The sequence below is a fragment of the Scylla paramamosain genome, chromosome 40 (genome assembly GCF_035594125.1).
Source record: "Scylla paramamosain isolate STU-SP2022 chromosome 40, ASM3559412v1, whole genome shotgun sequence".
Taxonomy (NCBI): domain Eukaryota; kingdom Metazoa; phylum Arthropoda; class Malacostraca; order Decapoda; family Portunidae; genus Scylla; species Scylla paramamosain.
The window spans coordinates 4,032,596-4,053,791 of NC_087190.1; the positions used below are offsets into that span (position 1 = coordinate 4,032,596).

The 21,196-nt window shown below is 39.1% G+C and overlaps 1 protein-coding gene across 1 annotated transcript in view; it reads right to left on the reverse strand.

Moving 5' to 3' along the window:
- The window catches only part of LOC135092551 (uncharacterized), a 148,994-nt gene that overhangs the window by 101,396 nt on the left and 26,402 nt on the right, over positions 1-21,196 (reverse strand). Inside the window, exons 5-10 of the mRNA XM_063991167.1 lie at positions 18,910-19,067; positions 14,868-16,957; positions 9,807-10,019; positions 9,499-9,600; positions 8,320-8,566; positions 877-996 (exon numbers count right to left, since the gene is read on the reverse strand). Of these exons, the coding sequence (XP_063847237.1) occupies positions 877-996; positions 8,320-8,566; positions 9,499-9,600; positions 9,807-10,019; positions 14,868-16,957; positions 18,910-19,067 (2,930 nt within the window). The remainder of the gene's footprint in view (positions 1-876; positions 997-8,319; positions 8,567-9,498; positions 9,601-9,806; positions 10,020-14,867; positions 16,958-18,909; positions 19,068-21,196) is intronic.

Here is a 21,196-nt window from a genome sequence, read left to right on the forward strand (position 1 = left end):
GGTACTTCCAGAAGCAAGAAGAAAATGTCTGGATAGGGAGAGACGGAAGCCACTCCTTGGGAAGACCAAGGTGTTTAATAGAGAGAGAGAAATAGAAGTGTTGAGTGTAATAGCTCACGAAGTAGTACATTTGACTACAATAAGGGATGTTTTCATTTCAAGTTCCAGTCTGAAGTAGGGATATTTTCTCAGGCATCTACCCACTTCCTGTTCCCTTGACAGTGAGGACACAAGTCAGTCTGATTCAGTGTCAGTTCCAAGCCTAGATAAATGGGAAGGATTGCTTCAGGAAAGATATTCATACACTATATACAGCAGAAAACCTTTGCCAAATCACAACATAAATCAAACCCATGTATCAAACTGAAATAGATATACAAAAAGATGTCTAAAAGAAGAAAAATTAAAAACTGTTTTCTGTAAAGAACTGAAAAGAATTGAGTGCATGAATTGTTCACTTTGAGGCTAATTAACACTCCAGCCAAGACCTGTGCCTGGCACCACTAAGTTACCAAAATCTTACATCAAAAAAACTTCAGTTTTTCACAAAATAATACTAAAAACAACACATGTAAATAAATTTTCTTTTAGATAAAAATGACATAAATGATCATATCCAAAAGTATGCATTTCAGCTTCTAGAACAACTTGTACATCAGATTGCTCTGCACCAAGCATCTGACTTGGAATCAGTTACTCTTGCAGTAGCAGTATCCACTATATATCTATCTATCTACCTTTCTAAAACCTCACTACTTCCAGGAGTGTTCCCTAAGAATAGGAAAGGAGACTCCACCTCTCCATATCCAAACATTTCCAGACAGAGCTGGCAGCTCTTGAAAATAATCATAAGTACACACACTATGGGAAGCTTACTGGTTTTGTTACATTCTTCCCATTGGGACGTCTTTCCTTCTTGCCACTCAGGAAATTGTGTAACCTTAGGCACTTGGGTGCTGCAAACTCCTCAAACACCTTCTTGCGATTCTGGGCAATCTGAAAGAAGATGAAAGATGTTTAGAGATGTGAAAAATATCCATACAAATTATTAAGTTCACCCTGAAATACAAACTGATAACTGGAAAATACACCAAGAGAAGATCCCACAAACCCATCCAAATGAACTGTCACAGAAATTTGTCCCATAAGATCACAACTGTGTTCCCATTGAGGATTGACTCACCATCCTCCATAGGTAAGTCTAACCCTAATCTAGCAACCACTGTTGATATAACAAACTCTATGGCAACATGTTGTGTAGGTAAGCCTCACATGTTTTCTAATTAAGTTCTCTTGAGTAGTTCTTTCAAACTTCATAATTTCCACAGTAACTTAGGCATATATTATAAACAGAGTGTCCTAGAAGGAAAGTCACATTCTCAAAAATGAAAAATTAAGCCATTCTAAGTTGGAAATATTCAAAGGTCAAATCACTTTAACACCATAGTTTAGAAGTTACAGGACATTTAAATATGAATGCACTAAGAGTTAGTGAGGGGAAGGGAAGGAAGTAGGGAGGAGAGGGCAGCAATGGTAGGTGCTGGCATCATGAAGATTTTATACTTAATTAAACATCAAGGTTTTCATAAACAAAGCTGAAATTAAACTCAAGAAGTGTATCACTATAGCAAATAATAGCTAAAACATAATGAACACCATATGGCAACAACATCCTGGTGGGTGTTGCAGTCACTTGCCATTAATGCACATCCATATCTAAATGTCTTGTAACTTCTAAACCATGGTTTTAAGAGCATCTGTTGGAATTATCATTCCAACACAACAAAACTAATAAGATCCATATCTAAACAAAACGGAATACACTGGGTATTCAATATATGCAACTAACCTAAATGTGCCAAGTATTCTCAATATTATGTGAGTAGCAGTGGTGGTGTGACTCTGATGAGGTAACTCACTTGACGGCAGTGGGTGCAACTGTTTTCCTGTGCCTTCCTTGCACAGCCCACAATTTGTAATTTTTTTGTTTTGTTTACAGTGTCTTTTTATATTATATTTTACAATTTATCTTTACTACTGTATTTTACTGTTGCTTTAGTGCTTTACTTATTTATTATTTGTGAAACAGTGCCAAAATAAATGTGGAGGGTTCAAAACTAGGTCGTGGAACATAACCCCCTATAATTAATGGGATGATAGGTTTGATGCATGCAAATCCTCATTACATGAGCTTTCTGCAGAACAAAACCCACGTATATAATGAATACCAAGTGTACAAAATTTTCTCAAAATTTTCAAACAACATTAACTTTAACAGAGGTGTCACTGGAATTCACTGGGGCTTATATTAACTGATTAACAGGAATTCAGATATCCTGAGCTCTGCTTTGTTACTAGCTTTAAGCAGCAAGTTAAAATTTTCTTCTTTAATGTGATTATCTAATATTATTGCATATTCCCTCAAACTGGAAAACCTTGTGATTTATGGGTCTATTACCTCTAAAGAATAAGCCTCTTGGTTCAAATATTTGCTATCTAAGGTCCTGATATGTAGAACTAATACATGCATTTGCATATATACATCATTATACAGTGGAACCTCAGGATACAAATGCCCCTAAGTCCAAACATTTCAGGATATGACCAAAAAATCAAACAGAATTTGCCCTAAGGATACCTTGTCACCCGGCATGGCGGAAGTTGTGGCCTGAATCTGTTTCTGGAGGTTGAGGATACCCTGAGTATCAAGGCGGTTGTATTCCTGGGTAAGACCCTGGGACTTGATGTTGATGCTGAAGTTGAGGATTTGGTGCAGGAGCACAATGAGGAGCTAACAACCAAGGAACTGATGCGCTCCAGAGTGAGGAGCAGATAATGGCGAGAGAGATTTCCTCAGGGGAGGAGAAATGGAAGATGTTTCCTCAAGTGACATCAAAAAGATGTGCAGCATGTTGGAGGAGATAAGGTCTTTTGTAGAATGGCGTTGGGCACTCAGTTCCTAACCTTCTTAATGACAATGTAGTGATGCATTACAGGAAAGTTTTAATGTCAAGAACTAAGCAAGTGTCACAACCGTTTCTTGCTCCTTCAAGAGGAAGTGATGTTTCGCCATGAAGATGTCAACAATCCTGATGATCCACCACCAGGGCTGAGTGGCTTCATCCCTCAAAGGAAGAGGAAGAGAGAGTCAACCACCAAACCTATGCTGTCCATAGTTTTCATGGAAAGGGTCTTTCCTTCCAAGCAATAACCTCCTCTCTACTCACCCACCCCTCACTGTCTCCTCTTCTAAACCTCATCTTCTTTTCCTCACTGAAACTCAGGTGTCTGAGGCAACTGACAGTAGCCCCTTTTCTGTTCCCTCCTACTTTCTCTATCCTCATTTTCGATCCAAAGCTGGTTGCTGCGTTTATGTGCGCAATGACTTAACCTGCTCTCGTGCCCACGCTCTTGAATCTTCCGAGTTTTCCACCATCTGGCTACGACTACAGAGTCACTCTCATACTAAATTTATCTGTGCTATATACCTCTCTCCTAACTCCTCTGACTATAAGAAATTCTTTGACTACTTAACTTCCAAAGTGGAGCACATTCTGACCCTCTTCCCTATTGCAGAGATCTCCATTCTTGGAGACTTCAATGTTCACCACCAGCTTTGGCTTTCCTCTCCCTTCACTGACCATCCTGGTGAACTAGCCTACAACTTTGCTATCCTCCATGACCTAGAGCAATTGGTGCAACACCCTACTCGTATTCCTGACCGTCTTGGAAATACGCCCAACATTCTTGACCTTTTCCTGACCTCTAATCCTTCTGTTTATGCTGTCACCCTTTCTTCTCCGTTGGGCTCCTCCGATCACAATCTCATATCTTTATCTTGTCCTATCACTCCAATCTCTCCTCAGGATCCCCCTAAGCGAAGGTGCCTCTGGCGTTTTGCCTCTGCTAGTTGGGGGGACCTGAGGAGGTATTTTGCTAATTTTCCTTGGAATGACTACTGCTTCCGTGTCAGAGACCCGTCTTTGTGTGCTGAGCGCATAACAGAGGTGATAGTGTCTGGCATGGAGGCGTACATTCCTCACTCTTTTTCTCGTCCTAAACCTTCTAAACCTTGGTTTAACACAGCTTGTTCTCGTGCTATACATGATAGAGAGGTGGCCCACAAAAGGTACTTAAGCCTTCCATCACCAGAATCTCATGCACTTTATATTTCTGCCCGGAACCATGCCAAGTCTGTTCTCCAACTAGCCAAAAACTCCTTCATTAACAGAAAATGTCAAAACCTTTCAAGATCTAACTCCCCTCGTGATTTCTGGCATCTAGCCAAAAATATCTCCAATAACTTTGCTTCTTCTTCTTTCCCTCCTCTACTTCAACCAGATGGCACCACTGCTATCACATCTATTTCTAAAGCTGAACTCTTTGCTCAAACCTTTGCTAAAAACTCTACCTTGGACGATTCTGGGCTTGTTCCTCCCTCTCCTCCACCCTCTGACTACTTCATGCCACCTATTAAAATTCTTCGCAATGATGTTTTCCATGCCCTTGCTGGCCTAAACCCTCGGAAGGCTTATGGACCTGATGGGGTCCCTCCTATTGTTCTCCGAAACTGTGCCTCCGTGCTTGCACCTTGCCTAGTCAAACTCTTTCAGCTCTGTCTGTCAACATCTACCTTTCCTTCTTGCTGGAAGTTTGCCTACATTCAACCTGTTCCTAAAAAGGGTGACCGCTCTAATCCCTCAAACTACTGTCCTATTGCTTTAATTTCCTACTTATCTAAAGTTTTTGAATATATCCTCAACAGGAAGATTCTTAAACATCTATCACTTCACAACCTTCTATCTGATCGCCAGTATGGGTTCCTTCAAGGCCGCTCTACTGGTGATCTTCTGGCTTTCCTTACTGAGTCTTGGTCATCCTCTTTTAGAGATTTTGGTGAAACTTTTGCTGTTGCCTTGGACATATCAAAAGCCTTTAATAGAGTCTGGCACAAAGCTTTGATTTCCAAACTACCCTCCTACGGTTTCTATCCTTCTCTCTGTAACTTCATCTCAAGTTTCCTTTCTGACCGTTCTATTGCTGCTGTGGTAGATGGTCACTGTTCTTCTCCTAAATCTATTAACAGTGGTGTTCCTCAGGGTTCTGTCCTATCACCCACTCTCTTCTTATTATTCATTAATGATCTTCTAAACCAAACTTCTTGTCCTATCCACTCCTACGCTGATGATACCACCCTGCACTTTTCCACGTCTTTTCATAGACGTCCAACCCTTCAGCAGGTAAACATATCACGCAGGGAAGCCACAGAACGCCTGACTTCTGATCTTTCTAAAATTTCTGATTGGGGCAGAGCAAACTTGGTATTGTTCAATGCCTCAAAAACTCAATTCCTCCATCTATCAACTCGACACAACCTTCCAGACAACTATCCCCTCTTCTTCAATGACACTCAACTGTCCCCCTCTTCTACACTGAACATCCTCAGTCTGTCCTTTACTTATAATCTGAACTGGAAACTTCACATCTCATCTCTAGCTAAAACAGCTTCTATGAAGTTAGGTGTTCTGAGACGTCTCCGCCAGTTTTTCTCACCCTCCCAGCTGCTAACTCTGTACAAGGGCCTTATCCGTCCATGTATGGAGTATGCTTCACATGTCTGGGGGGTTCCACTCATGCTGCTCTTCTAGACAGGGTGGAATCAAAAGCTTTTCGTCTCATCAACTCCTCTCCTCTAACTGACTGTCTTCAGCCTCTCTCTCACCGCCGCAACGTTGCATATCTAGCTGTCTTCTACCGCTATTTTCATGCTAACTGCTCTTCTGATCTTGCTAACTGCATGCCTCCCCTCCTTCTGCGGCCTCGCTGCACAAGACTTTCTTCTTTCTCTCACCCCTATTCTGTCCACCTCTCTAACGCAAGAGTTAACCAGTATTCTCAGTCATTCATCCCTTTCTCTGGTAAACTCTGGAACTCCCTGCCTGCTTCTGTATTTCCACCTTCCTACGACTTGAATTCCTTCAAGAGGGAGGTTTCAAGACACTTATCCACCAATTTTTGACCACTGTTTTGACCCTTTTATGGGACTGGCATTTCAGTGGGCATTTTTTTTTATTAGATTTTTGTTGCCCTTGGCCAGTATCCTTCCTACATAAAAAAAAAAAAAAAATATATGCCAAGAACACGCCTTAACCAACAAAAAGCGACATTAAATGGTTAATTTTAAGTTTCATCAATGTTTTTATTATTTAGCAAACATACAAAATTGTCTTGTTGAAACAGTTATATAAAATGTTAATACAGTACTGTATTTTAAATCTTAGATTACAAAATGGTCATGGCTGGAATGGATTATTTCAGCTCCCTTAATTTCTTATGGGAAAATTTGTTTCAGGATATGACCAAAACCAAGTATGACCAATTTCTTAGAACAAATTAAGTTTATATCCCAAAGCTTAAGAAAGCCAAAAAAAAAAAAAAAAAGCTTCAATGAGGTGGCAGTCCACAAGGGGTTGAACAAAAAAGGATTATCCAAAATTAGAGAAGTGTCTTGAAACTCTACCTCTCGAGAGCAGGCAGGGAGCCCCTGAGTTTATTAGTAAAATGGATGAAAGATTGAAAATACAGGTTAACTCTTGCATTAGGGAAGCCAACAGAATAAGGGTGAGAGAAAGTAGAAAGTCTTGTGCAGTGAGGTTACAGGAAGAGGGGAGACATACAGTTATAAAAGATCAGGGCAGTTAGCATGAAAATAGCAGTAGAAGATATTGAGAGATGAAACACTGTGGTGAAGAGAGATAGGCTGAAGACAGTTAGAGAACAAGAGTTAATAGACAAAATGTTTTTGATTCCATCCTGTTCATGAGAACACAATGGCCAGTGACACTGAGCTGCATGGCGTGGCCACATGATGGCACAGCATGACCAGTACTGTGTCTTACTGTCTGACCAAGCTGCATACAGTGCACAGTTTACCCTCAAAGGAGATGCAAGGGAGGAGAAAATGAAAGAGGGGTGAATTTTGGAAGGAAAAGCTAATGAATGGGGGAGGGGATGGGTGGGATGGTGGGGAGGGTATAGGAAAGGTATTGAGAGAAAGTTTGAAGCGAGGAAAGAGGGAGAAAGGGATGGATGGAGGGGAGGAGAGAAGTGGTAATCACTGAGAGGATGAAGGGCTGGGTAGACTAAGAGATTATAGAAAATGGCTCAATAAAAAAATAAGTATATAACTAAATAAATGAATAAAAAAAACAGGTTACTCAAAATCAATCAGCAGAGAAATAAAAAAAAAGTGAAAAATTTAGTTTATGAAGTGTCTTTGTATTCCTCCCTTGAAAAAATTAAAGTGGTAAGCAGGAAAAAAATATAGAGACAGGGTGAGAGTTCCAGAGTTTGCTAGTGAAAGGGATGAACGAGTGAAGGTACTGGTCAACTTTAACTCAAGTCAGTCATCATGCATAATTTCTCCAATTTCTGACCATGATTTTTCTTTCCTGTTTTTATCTGAATATTCCTTTGAAGTCTTTTCACAAAGTGCTGGCCTCTCTTACACACACTGAATGAATAAATCCACATCAAACATGGTTACAAGTGTGCTGAGCAGTGAGAGCACCACATGGTGTGGCCAGACAATGTGACCACGTGTACAGGACTGTGTGTGTTTTGTCATTACATCCAGTGTAATGCAGCAGCACAGTGTGGTGCCACCACAGCATGTCGTGGAGCAAAGCAGCACCATGTGGCAGTGCTACAATAGTGTGACATCTCTCATTTGTTTGTGTATTAATGCAATTGCAGCCAAGCTGCACAGTGTGACACCAGCCTACGAGTGGGACCCTCTATATGTAAGAGGTGCACCCCATACATGGACAGATAAGGCACTTGTACAGACTTAACAGCTATGGGGTGAGAAAAACTGGCAAAGACAACTCAGAATGCCTAACTTCATAAAAGCCACTTTAGCTAGAGATGAAATGTGATGTTTCTGGTTAAGATTATTAGTAAAGAACAGACTGAGGATGTCCAGTGTAGAATAGTTGGATAGTTGAGTGTCAATGAAGAGGGGATAGTTATCTGAGAGACTGTGTAGAATTGATAGATGGAAGAATTGAATTTCTGAGGCATTGAGCAACATTAAGTTTTGGTTTGCTCCAATCAGAAATTTTAGAAAGATCAGAAGGTAGGCATTCTGTGGCTTCCCTGCACAAGTTGTTTAATTGCTGAAGGGCTGGACATCTACGAAGACATGGAAAAAGTGTAGAGTAATTCTTTTTTTTTTTTTTATGAAGTGAAGCAAATAAGTAGAAGGGATGATCTTTGAGAGTGAAACAGGATTACAGGTGGCCACAGGTCAAATCTCACCTGACTAAACCTCCTTGCTGCTCTTTTGACTGGAACTGTTGAAAACTTGTACTTCCTCTGGTGCAGCTTGTTACTGATGATGGCCACCAAGGGCGATGGAGACAGGTTGAGGGAAGGAGCCATCCTCTTAATGATCTCAGCCTCTATGTACAGTTTCTCCTCAGTGCTCCAGTCCCGGTCTTGGGTCATGGATGCAACATCGGCCATTACTGACTGTTTGGTAAAAAGGAAACTTTGTATAACCATCCTGTTTTTATTTATTCTATTAGTGCTAAGAAGCACATTGAGGTAGATTATGTATCTAATATCAATTTACAAAGTACTGAAAATTGTAAAAAATTTCAAGGAAAATCCTGTAATTATAATTGCAAGGAGTATCACAATGAAGTGTTTTGTGGGAAAATTTAATGAAATTAAGATATGGCTTTTTTTTTCCCCTGCACTGAAGATGTACTGAGGTTCATGCACATGTATAGCATATATCCTTCATTTGTTTTCATTTTATGAAGGAAACTCCAAAAAAAAACTCTCTAAGGCCTTGACAGGCATCTAGAGACTTACTGGCAACTGTACTGAAAATAGATAAAGCATAAACCAATAACACATCTCCCTGTCTGCAATCCAGAGCATTCAATGCAACTCTCATCCCACCCTTACCAAACTGCTGTCCACACAACTTATCAGACTTCTACCTTCATGACAACAACAAATAAATCTATAATCTATTTAGATCACATAAGCTACTTAAACATACAGCAGTTAAACAAGAACTACTCATGAATTTAGTTATATTTTAAAATCTGCCACCTCACTTCCCTAAAGGAATGCCACAGCAGAAGAGCCTCCATCTCTCTCTATCCATATTCCCTTCCTGTTTGTTCAAGTTATATTAATATGTTTTTGAAGTATATATTCCTTTACCTTATCCTTCCACTTCCAAGTAGCCTTTCTCTCGCATTAACGCCTTTAGACTTACTCACACTTTCTTCACAAACTCTTCACTGTTCACTTTCACTATACAGCTAAATTACCTCAGTGTGTTTCTTTTTACAATTATCTTTTAAGAACCTCATCTCTTTATTATCCTTCCATCTTTCCATGTTCACATAACACTGTCCCCAGATATTTAGTCTTTTATCTATTCCAATCTCTGACAAAGTGAGGAAGCCTCACTCTCACCACAGCAGCCATGAGACTGAGAGTGAGGAAGCCTCACTCTCACCACAGCAGCCATGAGACTGAGAGTGAGGAAGCCTCACTCTCACCACAGCAGCCATGAGACTGAAAGTGAGGAAGCCTCACTCTCACCCCAGCAGCCATGAGACTGAAAGTGAGGAAGCCTCACTCTCACCACAGCATCCATGAGACTGAAAATGAGGAAGCCTCACTCTCACCACAGCATCCATGAGACAAAGTGAGGAAGCCTCACTCTCACCCCAGCAGCCATGAGACTGAAAGTGAGGAAGCCTCACTCTCACTCCACCAACCATGAGACAAAGTGAGGAAGCCTCACTCTCACCCCACCAGCCATGAGACTGAAAGTGGGGAGGCCATGAGAGGTTGAAAGCGAGGAAGCATCACTCTCATCCCAGCAGCCATGTGCATCATGCAGCACCACACACAAGCTTTGTTTACCTGCAGCAGGTTGGTTGAAGAGAAAGGTAATGCACTGGTAAGAAGGATAAGGGAAGAGATGAAGACTAAAGGAGACATGAGGATAAATTACAAAGGTTTTGTGTAAAAAAGTGAAGACTGGATTATTGGCAAGATTCTTTTTTGACAACACTAACATTGAAAAAAAAAAAAAAAAACACTATACAGAATATAAAAAATAAATAAATAAAATAAATATATAATCAAAAGGAAAATTATGTGATATTTGAAAGAAAAAAGAGCAAATCAAACCACAAAAAGAAATTGTAAACAAGACCACATCAGGAAGGTGCCACTGCAAAAGCTAAAGCACCCAACCCTCAATCAGAACCAGAACCAGCAGCCCTTCTTAGTGTTGTGTCATAACCTACACAATAACTATTACTGCATAGGCTATGTTGAGTTTGGATTGGCTTGTCTTAGTTACCCAACGTGGTGACTTACAAAAATTTTGCAGAAATTGCCTTTTTGGACAATTTTTTAACTGAATATCTTGTTGAGTTGATAACTTTGTGGAATTCCGACTCATGAAGGTTCCATTTAATTTACAAATATTTATCTTTAAGACACAATTTTCTCAAAATGCAGATGGTGGTGCTTACGACATTCTTCCAAGGGTCACCTCAGATACATATTAGTAAGCATTACAACAATTCAACACTCCAGCCTCCAAACACCCTCCAGCTAAGTGGTTTTCCTTTGCAGATTGTCTGGCAGTTTATTCACCGCAGCACCTCCTGGCTTACTGAGATCTTAATTACAAGATTAACTCTTCCAGCCATCATAGGGACTTTGACAACCCTTGGATGAACTTTAGTTGTTGAAGTTTCTCAAATAGTCCATAAATCAACAACTTTACTTTTCATGTGGACTTAAACAAAGAACCAGCATCTAAATCTAATTTCTGAAGTATGATTAACATTTCATATATTCAAAATTTTCTACAATAACATCAAATCATTAATCCTTCTGAAAAGCTATGGACACAAGAATGTAAATGATCAATATAGATGCATCCATGTGATTGTCACCAAGAATAAGGTCTCCAATAATGCTGCTTGATAATCGAGGAGAAAATAAAGGGTGCACATAAACATGCTAATTGGTGAGCAGCCTTGCTATTTGATAATAAAGTCTCAATCTTGTAAACATGCAACCTTTTGTATTTATAAATTTGTATTTTTGTATTGCAGTGGTATTTCATGTGTTTACCTGATTTTTTTTTTTTTTTTGTAATAAGGCATTTATTTATAGAGCTGGTGTTGTCACAGACTGACATGTCAAGTGTCACTCTGTGATTAGTCAGCAGCTGGCACAGATACTATAAACACCCTGTCTGCACACTTCTGTTTCATGGTATTTGGATGAGTGTATAACTTTTGTGTTTGTCATATTGTGACTAGTTGTTAAACTTGATCATTGTTATAAACTTAATGTTTAACATGAAAATAATATTACATATGAGTCTAATTAATATGTACTTGTGGCAATGTTTTGGTTGTGCAGTCTTCCAGTGACAATACTTTGTTATTATGTCTATGATATACTCAGCAAAAAATGAAAGTGACGATGATTTGTTAGTACCCTTTCAACAATGCTTTTTTTCTCTTTTTTTACGTAAGAGAATCACTCACCAAGGGAAACAAAGAGAGGAAAAAAGAAAATTCCACTGAGGTGCCAATCCCAAAAGAGATGTCAAGAGAATCATAAAAAAATTGAAGGATAAGTGTCTTGAAACCTTCCTCCTGAAAGAGTTTAAGTCAGGAAGGAGGAAATATAGAAGCAGGCAGGGAGTTCCAGAGTTTACCAGAGAAAGGGATGAATGATTGAGAATACTGGTTAATTCTTGCATTAGAGAGGTGAACAGAATAGTGATGAGAGAAGGAAGAACGTTTTGTGCAGCAAGGCCACAGGAGGAGGGGAGGCATGCAGTTAGCAAGATCAGAAGACCAGCTAGCACGAAAATAATGGTAGAGGATAGCAAGAGATGCAACATTGCAGTGATGAGAAAGAGGCTGGAGGCAGTCAGTTAGAGAAGAGGAGTTGATAAGAAGAAAAGCTTTTGATTACACTCTGTCTAAGAGTGGTATGAGTAGAACCCCACCTCATATATGTTAAGCATACTCTATACAAGGATGGGGGGGGTTTCACTCATACCATTATTTTAGATCGGGTGGATGTGGATACATAAGATATAGGTTGGAATATTGTTCTTTTGTGTAGTGAGTACCAAGTGCTACATATATACATATCATGGGCTTTGTATTTACTGAACTAATTGTCAGCAGGCCTCTAACTTTCATGTCAATCTGCTAATGGGACCAGTGTGCTGCACCTACAAATAAATTCATGGCACTATCTTGAGGTTTCCTTGCACCTGCTCACAAATCTTTCATCTGACACAATAGAAAGTTTTTTTTTTTTTTTTATGTAGGAGGGACACTGGCCAAGGGTAACAAAAAATCCAATAAAAAAAGAAAAGCCCACTGAGATGACAGTCCCAGAAAAGGGTCCAAAGCAGTAGTCAAAAATTGAAGGATAAGTGTCTTTAAAACTCCTTCTTGAAGGAATTCAAGTCATAGGAAGGTGGAAATACAGAAGCAGGCTGGGAGTTCCAGAGTTTACTAGAGAAAGTGATGAATGATTGAGAATACTGGTTAACTTTTGCATTAGAGAAGTGGACACAATAGGGGTGAGAGAAAGAAGAAAGTCTTGTGCAGCTAGGCTGTGGGAGGAGGGGAGGCATGCAGTTAGTAAGATCAGAAGAGTAGTTAGCATGAAATCAGCGGTAGAAGACAGCTAGATATGCAATATTGCGGCCGTGAGAGAGGCTGAAGACAGTCAGTTAGAGGAGAAATCAGAAATTTTAAAAAGATCAGAAGTCAGGCATTCTGTGGCTTCTCTGCATGAAATGTTTACTTCCTGAAGGTTTGGACATCTATGAAAAGACGTGGAAAAGTGCAGGGTGGTATCATCAGCGTAGGAGTGGATAGGACAAGAAGTTTGGTTTAGAAGATTGATGAATAATAAGAAGAGAGTGGGTGACAGGACAGAACCCTGAGGAACACCACTGTTAATAGATTTAGAAGAACAGTGACCGTCTACCACAGCAGCAATAAAACGGTCAGAAAGCAAACTTGAGATGAAGTTACAGAGAGAAGGATAGAAGCCATAGGAGGGTAGTTTGAATATCAAAGCTTTGTAACAGACTCTATCAAAAGCTTTTGATATATCCAAGGCAACAGCAAAAGTTTCACCAAAATCTCTAAAAGAGGATGACCAAGACTTAGTAAGGAAAGCCAGAAGATTACCAATAGAGCGGCTTTGACAGAACCCATACTGCTGATCCAATAGAAGGTTGTGAAGTGATAGATATTTAAGAATCTTCCTGTTGAAGATAGATTCAAAAACTTTAGACGGGCAGGAGATTAAAGCAACAGGACGGTAGTTAGAGGGATTAGAACGGTCACCCTTTTTAAGAACAGGCTGAATGTAGGCAAATTTCCAGCAAGAAGGAAAGATAGATGTTGACAGACAGAGTTGAAAGAGTTTAACTAGGCAAGATGCAAGCACGGAGGCACAATTTCGGAGAAGAATAGGAGGGACCCATCAGGTCCATAAGCCTTCCGAGGGTTTAGGCCAGCGAGGGCACGGAAAACATCATTGTGAAGAATTTTAATAGGTGGCATGAAGTAGTCAGAGGGTGGAGGAGAGGGAGGAACTTGGACACATCATGATTCTTTCAATGGTGTGCTGCAGTACAATCATTGCAATCCGTCTTGGAGATACGCCCAGCATTCTTGACAATTTCCTAATTTCTAATTCTTCTGCTTATGCCTCTGCTAACTGGTAAGACCTAAAGAGGTATTATGCTGATTTTCTTTGGAATGACTACTGCTGCCATGTCAGAAACACATCTCTGTGTGCTGAGTGGATAACAGGTGATAGTGTCTGACATGAAGGCATACATTCCTCACTCTTTCTCTTGCCCTTAATCTCCCAAACCTTGGTTTAACACAGCCTGTTCTTGTGCTATACATGATAGAGAGGTGGTCCGTAAAAGGTACTTCAGCCTTCCATCACTTGAATCTCATGTACTTTATTTCTGTCCAGAATCATGCCAAACCTGTTCTCCAAAGTGGTCAAAAACTTCATTAATAGAAAATGTCAAAATCTTTCAAAATCTAACTCCTCTCTTGACTTTTGGCATCTAGCCAAAAACATCTCCAATAACTTTGCTTCTTCATCCTTCCCACCTTTATTTCAACCAGATGGCACCACTGCCATCTCATCTATCACCGAAGCTGAACTCTTCACTTAATCTTTTGCTAATAACTCTATCTTGGATGATTCAAGGTTTGTTCCTTTCTCTCCTCCACCCTCCAATTACTCCATACTACCCATTCTATCCACTGATATCCTCTGCAGTGATATTTTCCATGCCCTTGATGACCTTAAGGGTATACTCACAAGAAAATTACCCCAATTTTTTTTTTAAATGTGGCTAAAATTATTCCCCACCCCTTAATAATCACATATGAAACATCTTTAAAACCCAGCACCAAATTCAAAATCCATTTAAGAGGCTGAAGACCTCCCACTTCCATCCTTTCCCTCCTTGACGCACAGCTGGGAGGCCTATCACTTGTGCACCTATATGGAGAGCCTATTCTTATGGTAATGCTCAGTGGCGGCTCGTGACTGTTACTGATGGGGGGGCTGTCTCACATTCAGACAAATAAAATCTTAAATGCTTTTATTGTTATTGTTTAACATACCACTGATTGATAGATTATAAAGATAGATAGATAATTATTTAATTCTTTAGGTCTTATCCTAACAGGATAAGACCTAAAGGATGCATCTTGCTTGACTTCCTTAGTGCTGGCTTAGGCTATTTGAAAAGGAAGTCCATTTTCCTGTTCCTGTTTTGTGCAAACAGATCAATAACTTTTTCATTTAAACCTGGCATATTATTCATAGAAATCTTCTCTATTGAAATCATGGCAAGTGCATTTAGCCTCTCCTGCTTCATAGTGCTCCTTAAGAAAGTTCTGACCCTCTTCAGGGTTGAAAAACAACGTTCGGGCTCTGCTGTAGTCATTGGAATTGTCAAAAGAATTTTTATAAGTTTTGTCAATTCACAGAGTACATCACCTAAGTTATTTTCATTCACAATCTTTAATAGTTCACTCAATTTGGAAAACTCATGCAAATCACTTCTGTCATAGAATACTCTAAGTTGAGTCAAAAGTCTTTCTTTGGCAATCATGGGGTAAGCTTCAGTGGCTACTTCAACTTCTTCTAAAGTCACTTTTTGCTTGAAGTTAGTGAAACAGTCTTTGTTGAACAATTTAGCAGCTACTAATTGTTTAGTGAAAGAAAATCTATCAGCTATATCAGCACACACACAGTCACACACTTCTTTTGCTTCAGCCATCAGTGTTTTTTTGGGATTTTCACAGTATTTGGAATTTCTTATTTCAGAAATGGCCCTTTTGAAGTTTGTAATAAACTCATGTGCTTTAGTCACATCAATGTCTCTACACTGCATTTGGTGAAAAATCACTTCCACATGAGGCATTATCTGGTGGAAAAGCTCCAACCAAAACTTAAAACTTTCATCATTCAAGGTGTTCAAAATACCTGTTGCTTCTTGTATGGTTATAGTAGCATTTGATGTACTCTGTATTTCCTCCATGCATTTTTTTAAGGGTTCAAAATGTTCATAAACCTTGTTGACAGTGCAACTATGAAAGTTCCACCTTGTAGAAGACGGGCGTGGAATGTGGCTAGTCATGTGCTTTGTAAGAACATTTGAATGTAGAGGTGACCTTGAAAAAAATGCTGCTATGCCCGAAAGGTTAGAGAAAAATATTCGTGAACCCCGTGTAACACTTGCAGCATTTTGCATAATAAGATTAAGTTGGTGGGCATAACAGTGAATGAAGTGGGCATTATTGTAGACTGATTTTATTTTAGCCTGAACACCCCTCTTCTTACCTTTCATAATATTTGCTCCATCAAATGTTTGAGCTATCAGTTTCTCTGCATTCCCTTCAAGGACTGTGTTTAACTGATCAAGGATGCATTTCGACAACCCATCCACTGTTTGATTTTCTGGAGTGAAAAATCCCCAAAATCTCTCAACAACCTCTTCACCTAGCAAGTACCTTAGAACAATAACCATTTGAGTGTGTTCTGAAACGTCTGTAGTGTCGTCTGCCATAACAGCAACAAAGGGAGCTTCTTTAATTTCTTTTCTGATCTGATCACGATATATTTGCAGCAGACAATCGAGAATTTCATTCTGAATAGTCTTGGAGACATCTTTGAAGACTGCATTACTTTCTAAATGGGCTTGCAAGTCTGGATCTAATTGTGATGCATGATTTATAAGTCCTCTAAATACACCTGGATTAGCAGAGTCATCAGTTTCATCATGTCCACGCAAAGGTAGCTCAAAGTGTCCACAAAATTTTATGCAGTCTATAATCTTGGACAAAATTTCACGATTCTTGGTAACATTCTTATTATGTGCATTCACTGAAAGTCTGTATGCCTCACTAAGTCTTTCTTTAATATTTACTCTCCCAAGAACAGATAGAGAAATTACATTATCAATATGCTTCCTAGAATTCTCATGTTTCTCTGTTTTTTCTTTCAAGTTCTTTATGCATGCAAAACCATCTTTGGACCATACTGAATTGCCTCCAAACAACAGACATGGAAAGCAAAATAGTGCATTCTTAACTTCACATCCACAGAGCCATGTTTTCCTTTGGTACCAATCACAATTAAAACTGCGAATATACTTCTTGTTGTGGCTTACTCCTTCTTGCACAATTTTAATGTCTGGTAATGGGCGACCTGCTTGTTTAATTGCTACCTTCTCTTGAAGTGTTAACTGTGAAAAATTGAGTTCTTTCAATGCAGAAACCGTCTTTGCTTCTTGTGCCATTTTGCAAAATACTGCTAGGCTTACCTGAGAAAAGAAAAAAAAAAAAACTATTTTATACGATGTTTCTGTGATTTTACACCATCTATGATAATCAAGATTGAGCACAAGCCATCACTGATCAATAATATTTTAAAATCATCCCTCATAAATTGAAAAACACAATCGAAAATACGACTGATGCAAGAACACTCACCTAGCCACAACAACGGCCGAGACAAGACTGCGCTGGACGCAGTCCACACTCGCCATTCCGCCCGGGAAGCCTCCCCCCATTTCTCCCCGCTTTTGTATCATTAAATAGTAAATAATTTCCGTACTTCCTCATTGTTTTGCAGTATTTTTTTTTTCATATAAACAATTGGTGTTTTCATGTGAATGATAGTCAAACATAAATAAATTAACATTATTTTCGTGAATCCTAGAAATCCACTGGGGGGGCTGCAGTCTCGCAGTCCCTATTGATGAGCCGCCACTGGCAATACTAAAAGTTGATAGTATATGGCATCCCTCTTCATAAAGGGAGGGATGCAAGTGGTTAATAACATTCAATTGCCTCCATACTGCTCTCAGGGAAGTATGCACATGTAGCCAATTGACCACCTGCTGCATTCAGGAATATTTTCACTGCATTTCCCAACACAATGCCTCTTCCCTCGAAGTAGACTACTATATTTTTCGGCATATACCACACTATTTTTTACTACAAATCAAACTTTGAAAATTAGCCCCATGCATTATACTGCGAAGCTATAATGATTTTTGGGGCCGAGATGGTCCAAATTTGCTAAGACAACCTAGTACTGTCTAAATACCATACTCTAACAACAGAGCTCAAGTGAAAATTTATCAAAATAATAATAAAACCAAAGTAGTAATGTTTGCACACATGGAAATTTGTGGAATGTTTTTTAAAACCATTCCACAAAGTTACTACCCTGCACTTTTCCACATCTCTTCATAGGTGTCCAACCCTCCAGGAAGTAAACAGCTCATTGCAAGGAAGCCACAGAATGCCTGAGAATCTCTCTAAAATTTCTGATTGGGGCAGAATAAACTTAGTATTCTTCAATGCCTCAAAAACTCAATTCCTCCATCTATCAACTCGAAACAACCTTACAGACAACCATCCTCTTCTTCAGTGACACTCAACTGTCCCCTTCATCTTCATTGAACATCCTCAGTCTGCCCTTTACTAACACTCTAAACTTGAAACTTCATATCTCATTCTTACCTAAAACAACTTCTATGAAGTTAAGCATTCTGAGTTGTATCCACCAGTTTTTCTTAACCCCCTAGCTGCTAGCTCTATACAGGGGCCTTATCCGTCCATGTTTGGAGTATGCTTCACACCTATGGGGGGGCGAGGGTTCCACTCATATCACTCTTTTAGACAGAGTGGAATCAAAAGCTTTTTGTCATATCAACTCCTCTCCTCTAACTAACTGTTTTCAACCTCTCTCTCATCACCACAAAGATCTTCTACTGCTATTTTTCATGCTAAGTCCTCTTTTAATCTTGCTAACTGCTTGCCTCACCTCCTCCAGCAGCCTCACAGCACAGACTTTCTACTTTCTTTCATCCTATTCTGTCCACCTCTCTAATACAAGAGTTAATTAGCATTCTCAATCATTCATTCTCTTTTCTGGCAAACTCTGGAACTCTTTGTCTACTTCTGTATTTCCTCCTTCCTATGACTTGAGCTCTTTCAGGAGGGAGGTTTTAAGACACTTATCCTTTAATTTTTTATGACTGTTTCTGACGACTGGCACCTCAGTGGGTCTCTTTATCTTCTAATTTTGTTGCCCTTGGCCAAAGCATCTCCTACACACACACACACACACACACACACACACACAAAAAAAAAAAAAAAAAAAAAAAAAAAAAAAAAAAAGTACATGCTATCCACTATACCACAATTTACTATAAATTACTATCAATAAAAATTATGGTAACTATTGTATCCATGTACTACACACCTGTCCTGTTGGCTGAAGGAGAACATATCTTGTCTCATAGGAAGAGTCCAGCATCCTTCTGTAGTCACGCAACTCGGCTATGACACATCCCGAGTGATAGATCTCTATGTTGGAATCATCTAACAAGTCCAGCAACATTGGAGGGAGTTTTTCATTATCTGGAAATATGAAAAAGATTGGGATAAACTACATATATTAATATGATAAACATCCAGTATATACTCACTCCAGTCCTGCAGTTTTGCAGGTGCAATGAGCACCCATGTCCACTTAAACATGGAACTTGCAAGATATGGAATCAATAATACTTCATTCACACACACCCAGGTTACCAAATCATCAGTCATCTCTTCAAGGGTAATTTGTTTGCTAATGATTTTGGCAGGGTACACAAACACCAGTACTGTATTAGAATCAATAGCTGAAAATAGCAGATCATTCTCACTATACCAAAACTGGTAAAACTGACATTGCTGGAGAGGGAAGCTTTGAACATAATGGGTGATTATGATTATCAAATATCTTGTACAGTAGTGAAAGACCTAACAATAGGGATGCTTAAAATTAATGCCAAAATTAGGGAGTAAAAACTAGATGATAAAAATACTCAATCCAAGAGCTATTAAAAGTCTGCAGCAGAGATGGATACTGAAAAGCAGTATATAAATATAAAGATAAAAAGGCATCAAAGGAATTAAAGGTAATACTGTTACTTAGATCTTTTTACAGTTGCAAAACAAAGTAATTCTTTGACAAACTGAAAAAGCTGTTGACTTGAGATGAGGCTTGAAAGTTACAGGGAGATCCTGTTATACAAGCATCCGTTACACGACATGTAAATTAGAACTATTCTCTTTATATAAGCACAAAAATCCAACAATACAAGCTTCAGTCTGAAGTGAGTAAAATTACAAAGTTTAAAATGTGCACCCTGCACCCTCCTCCTAACACATCTGGGCTGTGTGGTGATGTATTATTTATTGTTTAGATGTGCAAGGAAGAGTTTGTAACCAATGGAAAAGGACTACACACCCCTCCCTTGTTTGTTAACTACCATTCATTCTCCCAAGTCCTACCAGTCCTCTTTTAAACTGAACTCAGCGTCTCTCAGCCTCCCACTCTTATGGCCTTACTGCTTATTATACTGTATCATCATTTTGCTTGCATGCATATTTACATTACAGTACAAGTACAGAGTACAATAGTTTGTGTGACTGGTCATTGCTTGGATGTGTTAGTGTTACTGCTGGTGTTCTTTCATTCACTGTCTTTGGTGTGGTGGTGTGTGTGACTGACCATGTGGTGCATAGATTGTGTCTTATTTTGCCTCTCAAGTGCTAATTGTGCCTCCAAGTGGCCAGTGAGTTCCAGTGGCAGTCCCAGCAGTAAGGCTAGGCAAGCTAGAGTACCAATAACACTCACAAACAAGGCACAAATTGTTAAGAGACACAGCAGTGGTGAGCGAGTTACCCTCCCTGATGCATTAGCTACACATTGGTGAGTGTTATGCACACTTTATATGTTTAATTAGTATGATGTTCTTTGTGTGCTGCCTTCTCTTTCAGGTTGCTTTATCGATAGTTCTGTAATAATGACACGCTTGTTGTGTTAGGTATTGCACATTTTAGCTTGAAAACTTTCCTTTGACAAGGCTCATGGAACCAAACCCCTTTTTCTTCCATTAATTATGTATTTTGTTATATGAGCAATTCAAATGAATCAAACTGCTCATATCATTGGGACCTTCCTGTAGTTTAGTATCTTGAGTCATACCTAATCATAGATCCACTACTTCATGTCACAGCATTATAAAGAATAATACCAGAACATTTAGAAATCTGAGCTCTAGATCTGCTAATTATAAGACATGGGCCCAGAAAGGGTTTAGTTTCACTCCAACTGCTTGAACAAAAATTTTAATTTAGTAGTCTTTTTGTACATGACAGGCAAGTCAAGCTCCAAATTGAGAAGATGTGATAGCAACAAACAATGATGTGTCATCAGCATATGATATCATCCCATTTCACAAATCACAGACAAATACAATAAAAAGCTAATATCCAAAATTGTTGCCATGAAGAACACCATGTTTAACATAGATAAGATTTAATTCAGTTTAAATAACAGCACTTTATGATTCACCATCTCAAAAGCTGAACTGATATCCTGATAAAAAAGCAAGATTTGTGTCCACCAACCTGATCAACATGTTATGCTTGAGAGCATAACATGTTGATAAGCATTTCCTTGAACCAACTTGAGTAAGTAGCAATATATTAAAGCTTAT